Source organism: Mustela erminea, chromosome 1 (assembly GCF_009829155.1).
Source record: "Mustela erminea isolate mMusErm1 chromosome 1, mMusErm1.Pri, whole genome shotgun sequence".
Classification (NCBI taxonomy): domain Eukaryota; kingdom Metazoa; phylum Chordata; class Mammalia; order Carnivora; family Mustelidae; genus Mustela; species Mustela erminea.
Window position 1 is genome coordinate 67,755,274 of NC_045614.1, and position 20,718 is coordinate 67,775,991.

At 34.3% G+C, this 20,718-nt stretch overlaps 1 protein-coding gene across 46 annotated transcripts in view; it reads right to left on the reverse strand.

Moving 5' to 3' along the window:
* CLASP2 (cytoplasmic linker associated protein 2) overlaps positions 1 to 20,718 on the reverse strand; it is a 190,212-nt gene that overhangs the window by 60,958 nt on the left and 108,536 nt on the right. For 10 of the 46 annotated variants that reach the window (XM_032305449.1, XM_032303719.1, XM_032304258.1 and 7 more), the window contains 11 exons: positions 19,327 to 19,350; positions 17,514 to 17,531; positions 15,329 to 15,430; positions 15,150 to 15,176; positions 12,229 to 12,255; positions 9,470 to 9,640; positions 8,727 to 8,834; positions 4,626 to 4,688; positions 3,547 to 3,653; positions 1,733 to 1,756; positions 139 to 383 (listed from right to left, as the gene is read on the reverse strand). In XM_032305449.1, coding sequence (XP_032161340.1) covers positions 139 to 383; positions 1,733 to 1,756; positions 3,547 to 3,653; positions 4,626 to 4,688; positions 8,727 to 8,834; positions 9,470 to 9,640; positions 12,229 to 12,255; positions 15,150 to 15,176; positions 15,329 to 15,430; positions 17,514 to 17,531; positions 19,327 to 19,350 — 916 coding nt within the window. The remainder of the gene's footprint in view (positions 1 to 138; positions 384 to 1,732; positions 1,757 to 3,546; positions 3,654 to 4,625; positions 4,689 to 8,726; positions 8,835 to 9,469; positions 9,641 to 12,228; positions 12,256 to 15,149; positions 15,177 to 15,328; positions 15,431 to 17,513; positions 17,532 to 19,326; positions 19,351 to 20,718) is intronic. The other 36 variants (XM_032304611.1, XM_032304335.1, XM_032304532.1 and 33 more) reach the window with 13 other exon arrangements.

The window sequence follows — 20,718 nt, forward strand, 5'->3', positions numbered from 1 at the left end:
GGGAAAATATTTTGATGCCATCTTCTTAATTTCAAACAAGTCTGTTCCCATACTAATATCTCTAAGGTATTATGCAGACAAAGTCAAGTTGAAAGTGCTAAACTGATAGGATTATTATTTTAAGACAACACAACTCACCTTAGTGTTCTCTGATTTTTTAATAGGTTCTGCAGACCCAGGAGGCCTTCTTTCCTTTCTGACCAATTGGAACTAGCACATCTATTGAGGACTTCTGCCACATCTTCCGTCTGCCTCATGTATGTGGGAATACTACCATTTCGAGAACTATAGGAGCGTTCTGAACAAGCACTAGATGCATCGCTGTTGGCGTCATCATCTGAATGCATTCCATATGATTCATATCTTCTTCGAGCAGGTTTTTTCTGTTACACATAAAGGGTCTTATTAGCAGTAGCCAAAATAATATACTGATATTTTACAATTTTTATTGACCACAAAGACTGGTTTTACTTATCAGAACCAAGCATGCGGCTAATCACTGTAATAATAAAATTATCAATGTTATATCAATGAATTGATAACTGATTTTATTATCAATGTTTAGTTTTGCTTCAGAAAACATGTTTTAGTAGAAGATGAAATATTTTTAAACTTTATGGGATATAGCAGAAACAGAACAGGATTATATGAAAGTTCGGATATTAAAGTGGGAAGTGCTCAAAATTGTGGCTTTTTCCCTCTTCCTTTTCATTTTCATGGAAATCAGTAACTACTAGAGTATAAATGTAAAGAAACTACTTGAAATTTGAGTTGGTTAAGAAGAGAACACCACTTTTTAAAGAATGAGAATAGACCAGGAAAACACATTTTCCTGTATGACTTCTATTTTTCTTGTCTGCCTTCTCTTTTCTCTAGTTCCCCTTTTATATCTGCTACCAATTCTCTTGCCATACTTTCTTCCTCATATTTCCTAGGAAGTGAAATACAGACAAAAATAACGAGAACCTATTTTGCTTGCTACTATTTTTAGGAGGCAAGCCCCCTGAGGGTCCTCCATGTTTTCCTAATGTCTGTACCATCTATTTCAATAAATGCGAGAAAGCTTATTTAGATTCCTTTGATTTCTTTACATCTGAAGCTTATTATTTAATAAATGTAACTGCTAATAATACCTTACATAATAACAATTAAATGAGAGTAAATAGCTTATTTGAGATTTCCCTGGAAGGACTGGAAACACATCTTTATAAAATCTGATATTTGAATTTAGGCTGATGAGCATGAAGACATTTCTATGAAACACGTTAATAAGCACAATAATTTAAAACAGTTCCAGTCACTACAAATTCTCCCAAGTCTAAAATCTAAAAGCAAAAAGTAACTTGACTTTAATTCAAAATAGCTTTATGAAGACAGTTTCATCACTAAATGCCTCTTACTGATTTAGAGACATCAACTTAATTTAGAAAGTGCTAACATGGCACTTCCTGTGTTGGGCTCTAGAATCAGTTTTGTTATAGACATCATTGTGAATGATAACACATCTCATTTGTATGAAGTAGTCAAGCTGGAAGGACAAGAACCCCCACAGGACATTCTGTTCAAGCAGCATCTCCCTATTGATAATCACATATACAGAAAAATGGGTATTAAAGGATCTTATTACTTCCACTTGAGTATTTTCTAGAAGACTATCATCTGTGTTAATCTGATGAAGCAAAAGAAAAAAATTATGGTATCATAAGATTTCAGAAAACAGCAATGTCTATACCTTAGTCCGTATGTCTCCTAAGAGCTGAGAGCAGTAAATTTTTAAAGAGAAAAATTGAAAATAATGAAGAACATTTTGCTAAACAGCACAATGAAGTAGGCATAAACAATGCCCATAATCAGAAACATTAAATTTTTTAATATATAGGTACATGAGAACTGCTTATTAGCAGACTGTATCTTCAATCTTGCCGAAATCCTTTACTCCTATGCTACAAAAATACTCTCATAACCAGTTTTCCTAATGAAACTAAAATTTTCTTTTTTTTTTTAGTTGGCTCCATGTGCCCAGTGCGGATCCCAACATGGGGCTGGAACTCATGTTCCTAAGATGAAGACCTGAGCTGAGATCAAGAGTTAGACGCTTAACCAACTAAGCTACCCAGGTGTCCCTCAAATTTTCTACTTGAATCCTTTTGTCATTTCCAAAGTTAACTTTGTTTCTGTGATTTTCCCAAGGTACAAATTAGGCTTATTAGTTGGAAAGTTTTTTTCTAGAAATTAATAGTTATAATTGGAGTATCTATGCTATGCAAATAATGGAAGTAGGCAGAATCAAATTATTGGAATTCAGCTTTTGGGCCTAGTTAAATATTCTTTATATATTTCAAACACATCTTAGTATTTTAAGTAATAGTTCAAGAATAACCCATTCAATTCATAAAATGTGAGCATAATTTAACTAGTAAATCTCCTATTTAAAAAGAAACTAGAAAATATGATTTGAGAAATACATGATGAAAAACAGTAAATTTACAGCATCTGACTGACTTAAAATCATCAGAACAAGATGTGATCATATTCCATGCCTAAGAGAACAAAGTTCCTACTTAGTTGTATTATTTCTGGAAAATTAATCAAATGGGTGAGATAAAGGGAAAAATTCAGCACACGTAGACTGTTAGAGCAGAACTACGTATGTGATTACATTTATTGTATTACAGCTATGACCAATGAATACTTTTCAAAACTTATTTCTCAAATATGTGGGATAAAATGCATCATATCAACACTGGTTAAAATGTGATTATACAGTCTTAAAAGTCACGATGTATTTTTTATTTCAAAACAAATATGAGGGCTTTAATAAATTCTGTGTAAGAAACTGAGTAAATGCTTCTCAAACACTGGATTAATTTGAAAGAGAAAGCATCATACTGAACTGACTTGGGAAATTGGCAAAAGCCAATTATACTCATTGTTCAAATGACACGTCCTTCGTAATTTTAAGTGAGAAAAACAACAATGAAATATGTACAGCACTCTTCTGACAAACTATCATGGATCTGTACATGATGTTTTTAAATCTCACTGTTTAATGTGTCAGGCATAAAGAGCCAGGAGGATATCTTAATTATCATTTGTCTTGAAATTCTACTTTCTCAGAAATTATCATTTGTCTTGAAATTCTACTTTCTTAGAAACTCCTACCCCAAACTAACACAATCCCTAAATACTCAAAGTTAAGCAAGCTTTGAATATATGCTTGTAGTGTACTTATTCACATACTAATATAATCTACTCTTACTCTTAGTGTACTACAGTGCATAAAACACGTCACCATATTAATGACATCAATATTTATACTCCTAACATGCCATCAATTACTTTTACCCTTGGCTGAAAATTCTGGCCAAGAATAAAGATCAAGAATTGATTATACTGTTCTGCTTTTTACACTGTCCACATTTGATCTTCCTAGATTTAATCCACAAGCATTTTCCCATGTCCTTTTCTGCACTGGTAGACTGCCTTACCCATACATTAGTTTCATAATGGGAAGATCTGTAATGATAAGGAAATGGAGAAGAGTACCAAGGCATCTGCTACCGCCTCCTCCACATCAGAACCTGTGTTCAGGACTCGCATGGCACTGACAGAAGATGACAGTCGGCTTGACTGGCTGATCCCATACCCTGGACCTGATTCGTCAGAAGGAGGAAAACAGCTTTGAGAGAGTCATAAATATAACAGTGTCACACTGGAAACTTTAAGATCCTTAAGGGGAAGGGGAAAAAAAAAAAAAACCAATGGGGCAAAGCATTTTAAAAGCAATTCTGTATTTTCTGGGTACATTTGGTTTTTCGTCAAATAAAATGGTAAAGGCAATTAAAATTACTGACAGTGTGTGGAAAACGAATATAAAAAAGAGTAGCTATGATACATTTATGACCAGAAGACAGAAGAAAGAATGGGTGGCTAAGGGCTTGCAAATCTGTAGCCCTTGCAATTACCCAGCTCTATCAGTCAGGCAAATCTCATCCATTCAGGTGAGCCACGGAGTAGTCCAGAACAAAGATCAAACCTCAAACCAACAATGACCAGGGAGCTCAAAAAAGCCACACCAATTTACAAGGGAAAAAAAATCCCTCCAACAATTATTATTCCCCTTCAAGATAGGTTGATTTCAATTAATAACTAAGACATGTCAATTAATATTTATTAAGCACCTACTGTGTGCCCAACATTCTGAGGTATGTAAAGACAAACTAGAGATGGATTCTCCCCCTTAACTACTTTCTACACCATCATTTACAATTAAAACACTTCATCCACCATTTTGGTTTTTTTTTTTCTCCCAAAACATGTACAAAGATGAAGTACATAATTGAGAACATAAAACAATTCCATATTTAAACATGACATAACTTAGGTTATACACACACAAAAAAATGTCACCTGTCAGTGAGAAAAATGCCCAAACAAGGCTGTGGAAAGGGAAAAAGTTACTTGGGGGAAAATTAAAAAAAATCACAAATGACTTATCCAACAAATTAAATTTAAATAAAAACAAACTGATTTAAAAACATAAATATACAATTCAATGGAAACTGAAAAGGACAAAAATCTGAGATGAATGCATAGATGATAGTGAAAATGTACTCATCCTTCACCTGAGGCCCCATATACATCGGGGGCGTAGAGGGCACCAGTAGATCTGGAATGGTGTCTGGAGGCTGGAATAACAGGACCATACAAACCTCATCTATTACCACAAAACAAGGAATAATGGCAGCACTATAGTCAGGCAAGGAGAGTTAGTCAACACTGGTATTACTAGTACTAGTTAAGGATCAGAATACTGCCAAGTATTGAACATTAGCACTGTAATATCACCCTTGACACACAAAAGATCTTACACCCAGGGGGACAGACATAAGCCCACAGGAGACAAAAAAATCAAGTATTCAAATGGAAGGAAATGTCAAAAGTACAAGCATGAAACAAAAATATGAACACTGTAGTTAAAAAAAAAAAAACCACTATGGTAACTAAGTAACCAATAATAACCCTCTCTCCTTTAATCTTGAACCCAATGAGGCAGGTATTACTATTCCATTTTATAGATAGGTAAATCCAAGCATAGATAGAAGTTAATTAATGTAATCAAAGCCACACTACTAGTACGTGAAACACCTCAGTATTTGTCTTCTTTCAAAGCCTTTGCTCTTAAAAAGAACATATACCATCTTCAATTGTTCAAAAGATAACATACCTCATTTACATTCGCCTAAACATTTTCTGTGTTTCACAGAAAGTAACTTCTGCATTTAGTAAAAGATTATTTAAATATCAAAGCACACCTGAACATAAAAACGGGAGTATTACTAATCTAATCAAAAGACCTAGAAATGTGACATGTCTCTCTGAATCTAATTTTAGCACATTTTAAATTTCATATCTTAAAATCCTGATTTTCCTAATACCAGAAAGTCATTCTTCTTACATACAGAAACAAATAACCCAGGAAAGACTCATTTTAGTATTTAATGAAATAGATTATTCTTTTTGGGATACATTAATTAGAGCAGTTAAAATACTTTTATTTCACAAATCACTCTTCTCTTTGCCATAGGACCTTAATGAACAAAAAAAAAATCAAAAAGACTGAAAGGATTAAACAGAAAGAATGCCACACAAAAGGTTTAATCAGACCCTGAAAAGTGACTAGTATTGTTAATAGAACATACTAATACATAGTTTTAATTTTACCTGACAGAAATAGTTTTTAAAACGGTGAGAGTTACCAATACAGAAATGCCTAATGGATGAAAATTTCTGAAAAATTTTCTGGAATCAATGGTTACCTGTGGCTGTAGGTAAGAGGTAAGCGGCACCGCTCACATGCTTGTAATAACATAAGCCTTCTTTTTGAAACTTGGCCCCAGAAATAAACATAATCTAGGGTACAGATTCCAGAGAAGTTTGACTTTGCTCAGCTGATTTTTAAAGATTTTTTATTTATTTGAGAGAGAGTGCGCGAGAGAGACAGCACAAGCTGGATGAGGGCACAGGAAGGGAAAAGCAGGCTTCCTGATGAGCAGAGAGCCCGATGTGGGCTCCACTCCAGGACTGAGCTGAAGGCAGTTGCTTAATGGGCTGAGCCACCCAGGCGCCCTAAGCTGATTTATATCTGGGGCTTTAGGACCTTCACACTGGCCTTATGCTACAACTGAATGCATGGCAAACTTTGGGGTTCATCTGCTGAATGGTGATATTCAAGTCAGAGGTGAAAAAAAGGATCCACCAAATAAACACAGTAAGGACAGCAGAATGCAGGCAAACACAGCAAACAATGGGAGTGCAAAGGACAACCTGATGTTCCAGAATGCTACTCCTCATCCCTATGCAATAAATGGGGCTAATCTGCTACCTTCCTTATGCAGTATCCATATGTAAATAAGAGGGCTATAAAAATAAATTTTTCTAAAACTGTATGATTAAAAGATATATCTTCTTTAATCCAAATATAATATTTCACTAGAATCAGGAAAGCAGCTTCTTTTAATAATAAAAACTTAAGTGATTTAAATTGTTAAATGGAGGTTTTGAGATGAATCTAGAAAATAAATGGCTAGCCAGCCATCGTTTCTCTTTAAAAACAGGCATATTAATGATGTTTACTTAGGCGATTAAAAACTGATTTTAAATTTTCTCTAATCTCTGACTTAAGATTTAAAAGGTACATTTTGGTTTTTTCTTGATATCTCATGTTCTCTGTTCTTTTCCTTTTTTTTTTTTTTTAAGATTTTATTTATTTGTTTGACAGAGAGAGATTACAAGTAGGAGATATCTCATGTTTTGTAATAATACCGCCACATTAGCATTATGGATGCAGGTGTTAAGAACATTAAAAATACCTAAGATCCTTGTTACTAAAGTACAAGGAAACTACTTCTAGGCAAACAATTAGAGCTTTTTAGAGGAATGGTGGCGGAGCAATAGTGGAGGCAGTGGCGATGATGATGGTAACCAAGCGTTCACTGTGTGCCAAGCACACTGCTCTGGGGATTTGTTTTATGTATTTGCTCATTTACAGCTTCTTCAAAACAATCCTAACAAGTACATACTATTATTATCCTACTTTACAGACTGGGAAACTCAGGTACAGAAGTTACAGAACCCAGGTCATGTGACCTAGAACATATACTGTTAAACTACCACACATCCCACCCACCCAATCCACTTCCTTCAACCCTTCAAGACGGCACGGTTATTTTATATAAATGTAGGATTTATTTCATTTTTAAAACATATATACATGAAGATGCACCACATATATCTACATGTATATGTGTGCATATACACAGCCTGTATGTATATAAACTAAAAATGCTATGTATGACTACTTTATATGAACTAAAAATAGCTCTGATAAAGTACTGAAAGGGAACTCCGGCACCTGGGACTGGAACAGAAACAACAAAGGCTAAGGATCTCCCCGTCTGTGTTCCTAGCTCAATGGGGGTTTTCTAAGTCAGTACAGGACAGTCTAGTGATTTAGTTGAACCAAATGGCCCAGAGAACAGAAATTAATCTCTAGATATCCTACACTAATATGCCTATTGAATGAAATAGTAATTCCAATAGGCAACGAGTAGAACTATGTTCTACTTAAATGTCACAAAGTCTGAGGAGAAATTCTTTAAGTATTACAACAACCTACAATTTATGGAATTAAAATAAAAAACCTGAAATGGCATTATAAACAAAGTACTAGTTAAAAAGCTGAAGGACCATGCAGAAATTCTAAAAATTTTCAATGTAAAAAATTCTGCCTCTCCGATTATTCTCAAATACTAAAAGTTTTTAAAAAGTCATTTAAGATTTCTATAATTGAGGTAACTATAATATTAGAGTCAAGGTTATAATATAATCTATATAACCAGGAACAGAGAGGTTTTAGAGCAGTGACATGACACTAATATATAGTAAATGACTATTAAAACTATAAAACACTTAAAAAATGTTAATCTCTCCCATGTTAGTTAGTAGTTCATATGGTATCTTGTAGCACTCTAATAACCTAAGTTAGGGCGCCTGGGTGGCTCAGTGGGTTAAGCCGCTGCCTTCGGCTCAGGTCATGATCTCAGGGTCCTGGGATCGAGGCCTGCATCGGGCTCTCTGCTCAGCGGGGAGCCTGCTTCCCTCTCTCTCTCTGCCTGCCTCTCCATCTACTTGTGATTTCTCTCTGTCAAATAAATAAACAAAATCTTTAAAAAAAAAAAAATAATAACCTAAGTTAAATATCTAAATTGAAATGTTAATCTAATGTTAACTAATCTAATGTTAGTTAATCTAATGTTAATCTAAGTTGAAATGTCTGCCATAAAAACTAACAGCATTTATTTTATCAAACAAAATGGTTCATACTTCACTTGAGATTAAATATTTAAATACTACCTTTAAACTGTATAGGTTTATTTCTTAAGATAAATCTTGAACACAATATTCAGTAGTTAAATCTGTGTGATATTTACTTGATTTTGGAGGCAATTTGTGTATACAAGGTCTAAATTGCTCATTTAAAACAAGTAAATGTCAAAGGAATTTCCCAAACATGTAATTTCCTTCTGACTCTTTCTTCTATCAGGATAGAAAAGAAAGGCAAAGACATAGTCCATGAAGAAAGCTAAACCCCAAGTATGCTGAGGTTATCAAATGGTAATAACAAAGGGGAAAGAAACATAATCGACACCTGCCCAAGTACTTACCGAGGGGCTGAAAAGAGCGAACAGGACTTGTATCCCTGCTGCTCTCCCGACTGGCTTCCCGGCTGCATCCTTGACTCACACTAGGTCGAGGAATACGACTACTTCGGGCTGGTAGAAAGCAACAGCAGCACAGAAAGGGAGGAAACAAAAGACAGAATTTGCATTTTTTTTTTAAAGAATATTTTATTTATTTGACAGAGAGACACAGTAAGAGAGGGAACACAAGCAGGGGGAGTGGGAGAGGAAGAAGCAGGCTTCCTGCCGAGCAGGGAGCCCAACGTGGGGCTTGATCCCAGGACCCTGGGATCATGACCTGAGCTGAAGGAAGACACTTAATGAATGAGCCACCCAGGCGCCCTCAGAATTTGCATTTTTGATATGTTAGTTTTATTTTTGTTTCTTAAAAACTGATCAATCTGAGGTTGAGAACAACTTACTCTTGATGCTTTAGCATTATCAGGAATACAGTTAAATTTGAATACAGTCCTCTAGTCTGTATAAGCTTACAAGGGTAAAACAGTGTTCTACAAATGTAAGGCTACAAATAAAAGGATTAAAATATAAATGAATTATACGTTTCAGGTAAGATACCTAATTCAATTTATAACCTATATTTCAATTTTCTTTGAATTGAGTTGTTTTCTTCTAGCTTCTAAGGGCCCAACTCTTGCCTGCCATGCTATCCAATATCCAGGCCTGAAATACAAAAGAAGAGGTCCCAAATCTCATAGAAAAAACCTTACCCACGGACAGCCTAGAGGGACTAGCCTCTCTGCTACAGCCCTGGCTTCGTGGTATCTTGCTTCTCTTCGGCGCTGAGGCTGAACTGACCAAGACTCTTTGAACACCAGAGCTCACAGTGGAGAGGGCTGTTGTGGTCAGAACTCTTCCTGGAGACCCCGACCGGCTGCCAGCTGAACACCAAACATACATAACGAATGTTAAGATGTGAACTCTAAGAAAACTTGTTGAAAGGATAAAAACTCAAGAAATACATCTGAGAAAACTGGGACAGTATGGCAAGTTCTAAGTTCAAAGGAAATGGATTGAGGATGGTCATAACCTGGAAAAAAAAGAATATGCTATATATCCTAGGACTGAACAGTAAAAATCATGTAAAATCTATTTTCAGTTTTGAGGGGTATAGGACAGCACTAAAGTATGTTTCAGAACACAAACAGCATAAGAGATTTCCAAAAAAGTAACTTATCTGACAATACATTTCACACGGTTACAGCTACATACATTAGAAAGCTATGTATCTGCAAGAACAGAATTAGTCATTCCATTACCACTATTATTTTGCTAAGAATATAATAAAAACTTTCTTCATGTTAAAACAATTTGCCTTCTGAGATGCTTCTGTAGTAGCAAATTACCTTATTACTATATAATAGTAATTTTTAAAAATTTTTACAAAATTAAATTTTAAATGTTTATATAAAATTGGGCCAGCTGAAAAAAGAAACTTGCTTTTTGCTATTTTCCAACAGCAAAGGGATCTTGGGTGGCCATGCCTAGGATGTAGATGTAGGGGTACTGGGAGTAGAAAAGGACTTTGAGCAAATGTCAGAGAAGTCAGACCCTTTCTAAACTAGCAATTCTCAGTCTTGGAAGGCAGAGGATATGTGGTCAGGGGAAAAGAGAGAGGGAACTGGACAAAATCTCACAGACTGGGGCAAGGGCCAAAAAAGAGTTAAGAAACACGGTTTTAAATTAGAATTGCATGGGTTAACTTTTAAGGAAATGAGGTCCTTGTCAATCAAAATATTTCACGTCTTCACTGAATGGGAAAACAAACTAGATAACTCCAAGATAAAGTTTAACTCTACATTCTGAATGGCAGCATTATAGAAAAGTTAAACTTGCACTTAGACAAATGAAAGCAACTCATTATGAAAGCCACTTTTCCCCTTTGTTGGGCATCACTTGTCTAACCAACAGGGCAGTCACTGCTCACCTTGTATAATCTTACCCAATCATGCTTCATTTTCACAGAGCAAAACCTAAAGACTCAAATGCCAATGTGGTCAAGCAGGAGATGTTAATGAGGGAGGAGCACTGAGTGTAAGGTGGGGGTGGGGTAGGGTGGGAAGCGGGGCGGGGTGGGGGTGGGGGGACGACTTCACAGTTCAGCTGTGTCTGAAATAATACCAGCCAGGTTTTAGGGTTTTTTAAGAAAATGAAACCTTTGAAATTTTCTCATTTTTATCATGTTGTGTAGACCAAACAATACATGAATAGAGGTAGGTTGGATGTGGACCATGGGCTGCTGATTGTGACCCTCTCTGTAGTTTTCTTGGCGTGGTCTTACTAAATACAATTTAAATTCATGCTTAACTCCTAAACTCTCCCAGCACGCAAAATGAAAATTATCTTCCACGGTTATAGCAATACTGTTTAAAACAAAGTAGTGCTTCCAATGAAATTAACAATTAACTTGAGTAGAAGGAATTCTAAATTATTACAGGGAAATTATTCAGTTTTACTTTAAAACAATGCCTCGTTTGAATTGTTTCTTGTTGTTTCAGGTGAAGAATCTTCAAATCAGATTTTTTTCAGTTATAACCTTAAGGATACCCACAAGGCACCTATTTTCTCCATGCAGTATCTAAACTAAACATACACACCAAAACATCCAAACACCCAACATGCCACAAACTCACAATGCAAGATAAGCCAATGGAATATTTTATGGGAACACTTGCAACAATATGAAAGTATAAATAATGAACTGAATGAACACGTACAATATGGTATTTTGTTAAAACTAATATAAATTTAAGGGATAAAGGTGTTGGTAGGAGACTAAGAATTCCTTGAAAAGTAGGTCTATTCAGCAGAGAGGAAACATGCAGTACAGAGGCAGAGTAATCACTCCACCTAGTCTAGGTTAACTGTGTTTATCAAAATTTTGTAAGCTCACTCTTTCTATATTTAAATTCATTCATACCCTCTCCTAGAAAAGAAAATCGGCAGTGTTCATTTCATTTTCACCATTAGCCTCTCTTCTCCACTGACTCCAATCCCCTACCAACAGTCCCTGTGATTGTTGCAATACTTCCAATCCCTGTGACTCATTTTGTAATTATTCGTACTTAGAGAAAATATCAAGGCTTTTTCACCACCCAAGGACTATCTAGGTTAAATATTAATAAGAAAACCAAAGAGTTGAAGAAAAGGGGCATGCTAGAAAAGAAAAGGGAATAGCATGCTGCTACAAAATAATTTGTAAAACTAGAAATGGGATACCTAATTTCTCTCGTGCTACCTAAAGTTTTCAAACTAACATTTTATACTTTTTACGAGGTAGTTTCAAGGCATTACTAAAGCTCCTTTGCTTTTGAATATCTAAACCTGTGGGATCGACTTGGATAATTTCAACAATTGAAGGGACAATGATGGAATTTTATGTTGAGAATTTCTGCTGAATAGAACCCATTCTCAATAATGAAAATATGATCAAACAATAGATGCACACATAAAGTCTATAGATTCTTACCACCAATGGTATTAGCAGATTGTGATCCTGAACAAGTGTAAAGGCAGAATTAGGGTAAGGGTTATAATCCACGAAGAGGGAAGGAGCAGATTTAAAATGAATGGCAGATGGAAATAAGAAAGCTTTAGTCATTTCTTAGAAAATAAAAAACCCTAAAGCAAAAAAAGCAAACTTTAAAAGAAAAATCCCTAAGCCATAGACATCTGTAACAAAAAGCAGTACATTTAAGTAGCTTTTACAGCTGAAATCAGAGACTCATGTACAAAGCAGATGAAATGAAGTTGCAAAAGTAAATGTAAATTCTTCAGCTTTTCTTCTACTAATAGCCTATAATCTAAATAATTAAATGTTTAACTTTTAAGCATTTAAACATTTAATTTAAAAGTACAGGTAAAGAAGAACTACAGTATCTTATAGCTGAAGAAAGCTTACATGAAAAAGCTACAAATTTTTTTTTTAAGATGCACAGGGGGAAAAAAAAAAACCGGCAGGGGTTGGGGTGAAGAGACCAAGTTTCTGACAGGCTGTACAGTCATTTGTACACAACCAGTCACTACCAACAATAACAAAAGACACCATCCTTATGTAAATATAAATCCGGAAGTCTCTCCATTGGGTCTGCTTTTATTTATTTTGGTTAGTCATCAGAATACACCTGCTTTGACCCAAGAGATTTTTTCCCCCCTAAATGGTAACATAAAAATTTGAAAAGATCATGCAAACCCTAATGAATTACTTCCCAACAAAGTGAACATGGAGGTCACAGCAATATTTCTGTGCAAATATGTTGTAAAGAAACTTGCATCAAATCATATAGGGCCACAATTTCTGTTTTCGAAAGAATCTGGAATGGAATATACAGTCATTCAAATAAATAAGCAAGCAAACAAACAAAAACCTCTCCAATAGGATTTAAAACCCAAGTGATTTCATAGTGAGGGTCTTCTGATCTTAAAATCCTACCAGATCTAAAAAGCCTATCATTATGTTCTCATACGTCAGGAGAGGATGTAAAGTATTGTAGACTGGGTTTCAAAGTGAAAAACCAAGTGTAAAAAAGTTATTCCAAATCTTACTGAAGTGATCAGTAATTACAATATACCTAAAAGGGAGGTCCTTAGGTAATATATTAGAAAACCATACATGAAGCACTTTAAATCTCTGTCACAAGCTGTCTTCGTATTACTTTAGAAAAGAACTAAATAAAATAGCTCACATCAAATTAAATTTTATCCTTAAGATACTGGATACAGACAGTTTTGGGTTGCTATCTTTATTCTTCTTTATGCTTTAAGTTTCCTAACATTATCATTTTTTATTTGTTTCCCAAAGGCCATACATAAACAAGGTACAAAAGTACACAACAAGAGTTTAAAATTCAGTTGACATTAGGTTAATAATAACAGGGAGGACAATTTATCAGCTGAAATACAGAGTGCTTATTCTGGGCCCGGATATCATCTTAAAGTACATTAAATGCACTATAACGTTTAATCCTCACTACAACCCTCCGAGATTATTCTCATTTTATAGATAAATATACAGAAATACAGCAACGTTAAGTAGACTGGAAGAGCTATGATTGATATGTGGGTAATATGGCTCCAGAGTGCATGATCAAAATCAGGTACTTCTGAGACTTTATTATACACAAATCACTTGGTGATCTTGTTAAAAAGCCTGAATCCAGGACATTGTGGTGGCACTGTGCATTTCTAACTAGCTCCCAGGTGATGCAGATGCTACATTTGGAGTAGCACGGCTAACCAACTATGCTACGACTGCTAAAAAGACTAAACTACTTAAGAAAATTATTCTAAAAATACAGAAAAAGAAATTAAAAGTCAGGGAAGAATGTGATATGATGTATCCCTAATGTGGAATTTGGAAGCCCTTACCCAGAGGGCATTTTCCATTTTTCTTGTTTATAAATAATCATCAATTTGCAAACCAATTTTACCAAGCTCTTATTTTGGGGGCTCTTATTGAATATTCCCATCATTTCTCTGCCTGGATTTTTTGACTTTGGAAAGAGGAGAAAAGGAAAACCTGCTGGCAGAGCTTGTGTAATCTCCATCTGGCCCCCTCCAAGGCTAGCTGTTTTCCCTGATTCCAAGATTTGGGAATCAAACTAAAAACAGACAAATGGGACTTCTATATCTTGATAAATCACCTACACCACCGTGGAAGACAGTTATATATACTTCTTTTCAAAATAGCCAAGTATGCAGAATAACCCCCAGTTACTTCCTTAGGGAAAAAAAATCCTGTTTTTAGAGCTAAGTGCTAATGAAAATCTCTTGATAAAGAAAGAATAGGAAGAAACTCTTAAATTAATAATGCCATAAATGTATGGGTTATTATTCTGGAACATGTAGAAATGAATCATTCATTTTACCTAGACCTCAAAATTGTGCTTTTTAATAATTGTGCTTATGAGGAACTCAGCTCCCAATGAAACAGTAAAAATATAAATCTTAAATTTAATAAGAAATATAACAGAACTGGTCATCTTATGTTTCCTCACTATGAATCAGTATATATACCTGCCAAAAATGCTAACCATATTCTAATAGATTTTGGGAAGAGTACGAAGACACACATATCTGTCCTTGAAAAGGATTAGGTAGGAGCAACCAGATTAGATGCTAACATATAGCAATTATTTTGCTTCTAAAAAGCACAATTTTCTACATTTGCAAGTTTTTGCATAGACTTTGAAAACCTTAATGCTAAGAGATTTGTGCTACTTAAAATATCTCCATGCAAAACTTTGTACAGCAGATGAAGTTTTTTCTTTCTAAGTGGCGGATATCAATGATGCAGCCCTAGTAACACACCAAAGACAAGACAACACCCACTCAAAAAAATTCCAAAACATGCACAACAACTGATCCAAAACATTGAAAAAAAAAAAATACCTTCATTTTTGTCAGGTGATGATGAACCTAAAGTACAGAACAAGAACTCAGTATGTGGCTTGTCTTTTTTGAAGTTAGCTTTGTCTTTATCCACTGGTCAATCTCCTAATACAATCATATACAAGCAACACACTTATTCTAGTGTATTATAAATCCAGGAAAACTCAGGCAATACGTACGCTGTGACTGAGACACCATTTTTGTTCGACTTCTTCCTCGAGAATCTGTCTTGGCATTTCCCATGCCAGCAAGTGGTGCTGAAAGCTTTGCTCTTACCCGGCCTAAGGAATAAAATTATTTATGTAATTAAAGACATTTTTCTATAATGATATTTAGTAATGAGGAAAAAAAAAATCTCACTATAATTTTCTAATTGGGTGTGCTTTTCAAGTATTGTTAAATTTTGTTAACAACATAACCATCACTGACAGGTGATATTTCTCTTAAAATTTTTAAAATATGTACTGCCTTTTATGTGTTGCACCATAAGCTAACTTTCCTTCAAGGGTAAAAGTAAAGTCAAAGTAGAAGATTTCCATTCTTAGTTTGAGATTATTAGTTCAGTAGAGTCATAATTGAGATAATTACCACAGGCATGCTACTTGTTTCTTAATTGGCAGTTCCAATTCTAAAATTTCAGTTTCCATGAAATTTAGTTTATTCTCAAATACAGCTTATAGTTTTATATCAGTCTAATTTTATTAAAAACAACTACCCAAACAATTCTTTTAACTGAAAACATACTTCTAAAAGGGATTTTCAAGAAGAGATGATATTAGGTAAAATATTTAATATTTTTATCCTGTGCTAAATATCAGATTACTACAGACAAATATGGACACATTTACGATTCTTTTCCCCCAATCAATTTCATTTATAAAATGATTTGAGGAAATACCTATCATATAAGTGTTGGCACTTTTCTCAGCATAACTCCCTTCTCCTCTACCAATGTCTCATCCCCTCCACAAAATCAAACCACAAACATCTATTTCTAGAGCTTCTAAAGCAAAGGAGATAATGTTGATCAAAGTACCTAAGTAAAGTGTCATTAGTAAAAACAAAAGTATATTACTAGTAGGTACTATGGTGTTCTCAAGCAGTCTCAACCCTCTCAAATCAGAACCAGTACTAAACAAAATCATAAAGAAGGGCTCAGAATCCTGTTCAGTTAAAAGAAACAATTTGTAGGGCAATCATTATACTGGATAGCCTGATATGGCTATATTAATTAGGAAAAAATAATGAAGAGTAAGGAGAAATTATAAAATTAAGAAATGACTGACGGAAGATAAGAGTGATTAAAAACCAGGAATACAACAAAGCAAAACCAGAACTCTAGTTGGTGAGTTGAGCATTCTCAATTCTTCAAGGCCCTTAATAAACCCATAGTTCAGGCCTTTCACCCTTTTACAGAGTCTGTTTAGAGGTAGGATACAATGTTCTCCCGACTAAGAAGTAAAACAGAAAGACAAAATTATTATTTTTGAAATGGAGAATTTATCCTATATAACAAAGAAATCAGGACAGCTATTTTGATACTGTTGTTCTAAATTACAATGCCACAGTGCCAGAAACCATTTTTATAGAGTACTCCAACTGGTATGAAAAATAAGAAATATTTCAAATATATTAGAGTAGGTAGGAGACTAAAATTGTTAAATATACTTGGTTTTATATCACAAGAAAAGGTCATCCATGTAAAACTTAGGAAAAAAAGAAGTGTGTTTCAAAATCAGAGGTTTAATAAGACAGCCGGGCAATATAAATTAAAAAACTGAATTTTTTTCTTTCTACAAATTCAAAAGCAATAAATATTTTCTTAAAGTAAACTAGCTCAATAAAATAGATTAGTGTATCTAGCAAGTTTTTTGTCATCTCAAATTCAAGTCATATATGCAATTCTCCACTGATTCTAAATCAAAGACACACTTAAAAGCGGACTAAAGAAATGCATTTAAACTCCCATGTTACAGCAATGGAGCATGCTCCCCCAAAGTATAAATGAATTAGCATAAATTAAAAAGCAAAACATAAAAATAAGGAAAAGCACTAATGATACTACATGAAAAAAATTATTTACTAATTTTATACTAGAAAGTATTAAACATGTTAAGAAATTATGTTTTCCAGCATGAGATGATCCAAGATACGAAGCAAAACTCCAAATGAAGAACTAAAGGAAAAAAATTCACATGTATAACTAACACAATCAAACATAAAATGTAGATGCTACCACAGCTGGCAAATTATATAGTTTCGGAAAAAAAAAAAAGCTTATTTTAGTTTTTAATATTTAATTCCTACTAATGAAAATATTAATGTAGAGGTATTTGTGTTACTAACAAAATGTATAATTCTTACCATCTTCGGATGTTGCTCCTAAATAAGAGAAATAAAACAATAACATTTCAACAAATTCTGCCAATGCTTATGTTAAGACCTACTTGCACCTCCCACCCAAGACTAAAATGAAAGAGTGAAAAAAATATCTGTTAGTCTTATTGCCTTACCCAAAATTTGAGGCCATCTAATGATCCACAGCACAAGAAAAGGTTAAACTAGACAAATGAAAATGGCGAAATTCCACAGCACTTTTATCTGCTCCATTTCATACTCAGAACGTGAAATGGTGAAGAAAATTATGGAAGGTAATCCCTCAAGAAAGACATAGCCCTGTCATTACTCTCTGAAATAAAGGTTTTTTACAGAATAAGAATATTTTCTGTGCATTTTCAAAAAGTTGTCCATAAAAGAATTAGAAGAGCTAACTGACAAACAAGAAGTCAAATTCATGATGTAGACCTCATTAATGCAGTATCTTCATTAAAGCATTACATAGACCTATCAATCCATCAGCTATTTACTCAACATATGTTGAGTACTCAGCACATATGTGCTCTCTAAGATGTCAATGAAAAGTAGCAGAAATGAACAACTGAAAATGTCACAACTCTATACTAACACATAATGTATTATTAGCCCCAGGTAAAAATGTCACAACTCTATACTAAAGGGAAATAATAGATGTATCTCTGTATGTGTATAGACAGATTTTTTTTTTTTTTTAAAACACAGGATTGAACATCAGGTGAGAGTAACACATCACGTGACACAGATCATTCTTCAAATAGGTTGATGTTTCTGAGCCAAACAAAAAAAGATCTTAATCTGGAAAGTGAGAATAGTTTAAGGACACAGAATTTCAGTGTGAGAAGTGATACCATAAAGAGTTTAAAATACAGAAACTATCTTGTGGTGGGTTTTCATTTCATTCAATAATTTTTTTAACTTGTGAAAGACATTAAACATCCAGAGGAACATTGAGACAATATAAGTAACAGTCATGTACCCAACCCAAGATGAAATAAATCTCCCACTTCATCAGAATGGAAGATGTATCTATTTAAGAGCTTATGTAGTAATTGACAGAAAAACATACAATATTCCATCTTTTCTAGATCTCCTACTAAGACTTACAGATTCAGTATCTTCTTACAAGTTCTTAAAAAAAGCTCAAGTTCCTAGACAACAGTATGGTATCTGATGAAGTTAAGGGAAAATGTAGATAATATGCCACGTAGTATCTGACAAATACCATAAAGATAAAAATACCACACTGAACCAAGCAAGCATAGATAAACTATAATCACTTAATACTGAGATTAAAAAGGCAAAACTTTTCAAACAAAAAAAAAGTTCAGTTCTGATTAAATGTTAGTTTTAAACTTGTTCTTAAAAAGACAGCATTGTAACTTGCATTTTGTTTTCACAAATAACCACACTAATCTGTAAAATATCTCATTTCTCTCTCTCTGTATCACAGTTAGTAAACTAAAGAGTTCAATCAAATGACTTATGAGATTTCTTTCCATTCTTATGATTCTGATTCTATTTCAGAGAAAGACTTGAGAAATCAAGAATATTTCTATGAGCTAAGGTAAAAAATTTTAAGATAACTGATTTAACTTAAAAGAAACAGTAACCTAGTATTTGAATAGAATGGGAAACCCAAAAATGACTATGCTTAACCCAAAATTTTAGAGAATTAGGTAGCCACTTTTACATTAAGATTGCTATAAAATAAGCAGTATATTTTTGAAAAGAGAATGAAGATATTATGCAGAATCCAAGAGCCATAAAAATCTTTAGTAGAATTAGAAAAGTAAGTTCTTACCATCCATCTTGTCAGAAGTATCCTCTTTGATGAAAGAGCAAGCAAAGAACAGAGGAAAACTCAGTATGTTAGAAAAATATGATTTAAAAATCCCTAGGACATTATTTTTAAGAAGACAAAATTCATAGTACAGACACATATATGAAACTTGTACTCAATTAAAACATATTAGGAGATTTAAACAAGATGAGGTTCCTTTGTGAGAAAAAGATACAAAAACAAAGATAATGAGTTTGATTTTCACTTGCCTAGAGTGAGAAGTTAGTGAAGCCTGTATCCCAACTTGGTACCCTTGCCACCATCAGGCAGACCTCTTGCTTTGGTCTTCTGAGTTTCCTGATATCAAACACTCATCGTATTCCCATTCCCCATTCTCCCCATTCCCAAAGGAACCGGGAGAAAAAAAACCTAGTAGCAACTGCTTTAAGTAATGAACTAAGTTTAAGCACTGCAAGATTACAGTAAGAAAAGTCTCTAATGACTTCCAAATCCAATCTCACAAGCACACATCTTTCTCCCGAGTTCCATTACCATACCATCTTGATGCCACTGTACCTCTCTTTCTCATTATACTACAACTCCTTAACACCTCCAGTCTGATGTCTCACTGGGACTTCAAATTCTAAATGCATAAAATGCAACAATATTTTCAGCTGCTCATCCTTTAGCAATCTACCACTAGACTGGGAGACTCCTGAGTACAAAGGCATCTATTTCTGGATCTCCATGACCTAGTGGGTTGCCTGGCAAAAACAGAAGTGCTCATTAAGTGTTTGCTGAAAAACAATGGAACACTCCCTCTGATCAATAAATGTTCAGCCATGACAAGCAAGGCTCAAAGCAGAATAAAACAGAATACATCAGTCTCATGTATTTATACACATGTATTTATATACATATATACAAGCTGATGGAGGGAGAGGCGGGTAGTGGGGAAAGAGAGGCAGAGAAAAGAAGGAGAGAAGCAGAAGAGGGGGAGGGAGAAGAGTAGGGGAGAGGGAGAGAGACAAAGAAAGGAAGGAAGAAATAGAGAAACAGAAAAAGAATGAGAAAATTCATTAACCAGGCCCTGGAAAGAGCCAAAGGCAAGGAGTTCATTGTCTTTGAGTGTAAACATGGGTCAGAAAAAGAGGATAGAGGGACATCTTTCCCTTCTGTAATGAAGTAAATGTGCAATTCAAACCTTAAAAAACCAAAAGAAACTAATTAAGTCAATCTCACAGCACTTTCTTATGAAAGAAAAATATTGTTACCAATTGCCTTCCTAGTTCACACCGAAACATTTCAAATACTGTATTTTTCTGGTAATAAAATAATAGATACTAAATATCACATTTTTAAGACTCCAGATAAATACATTTTATGTTTTCCAGTTTCTTCCCTACTTAAAAA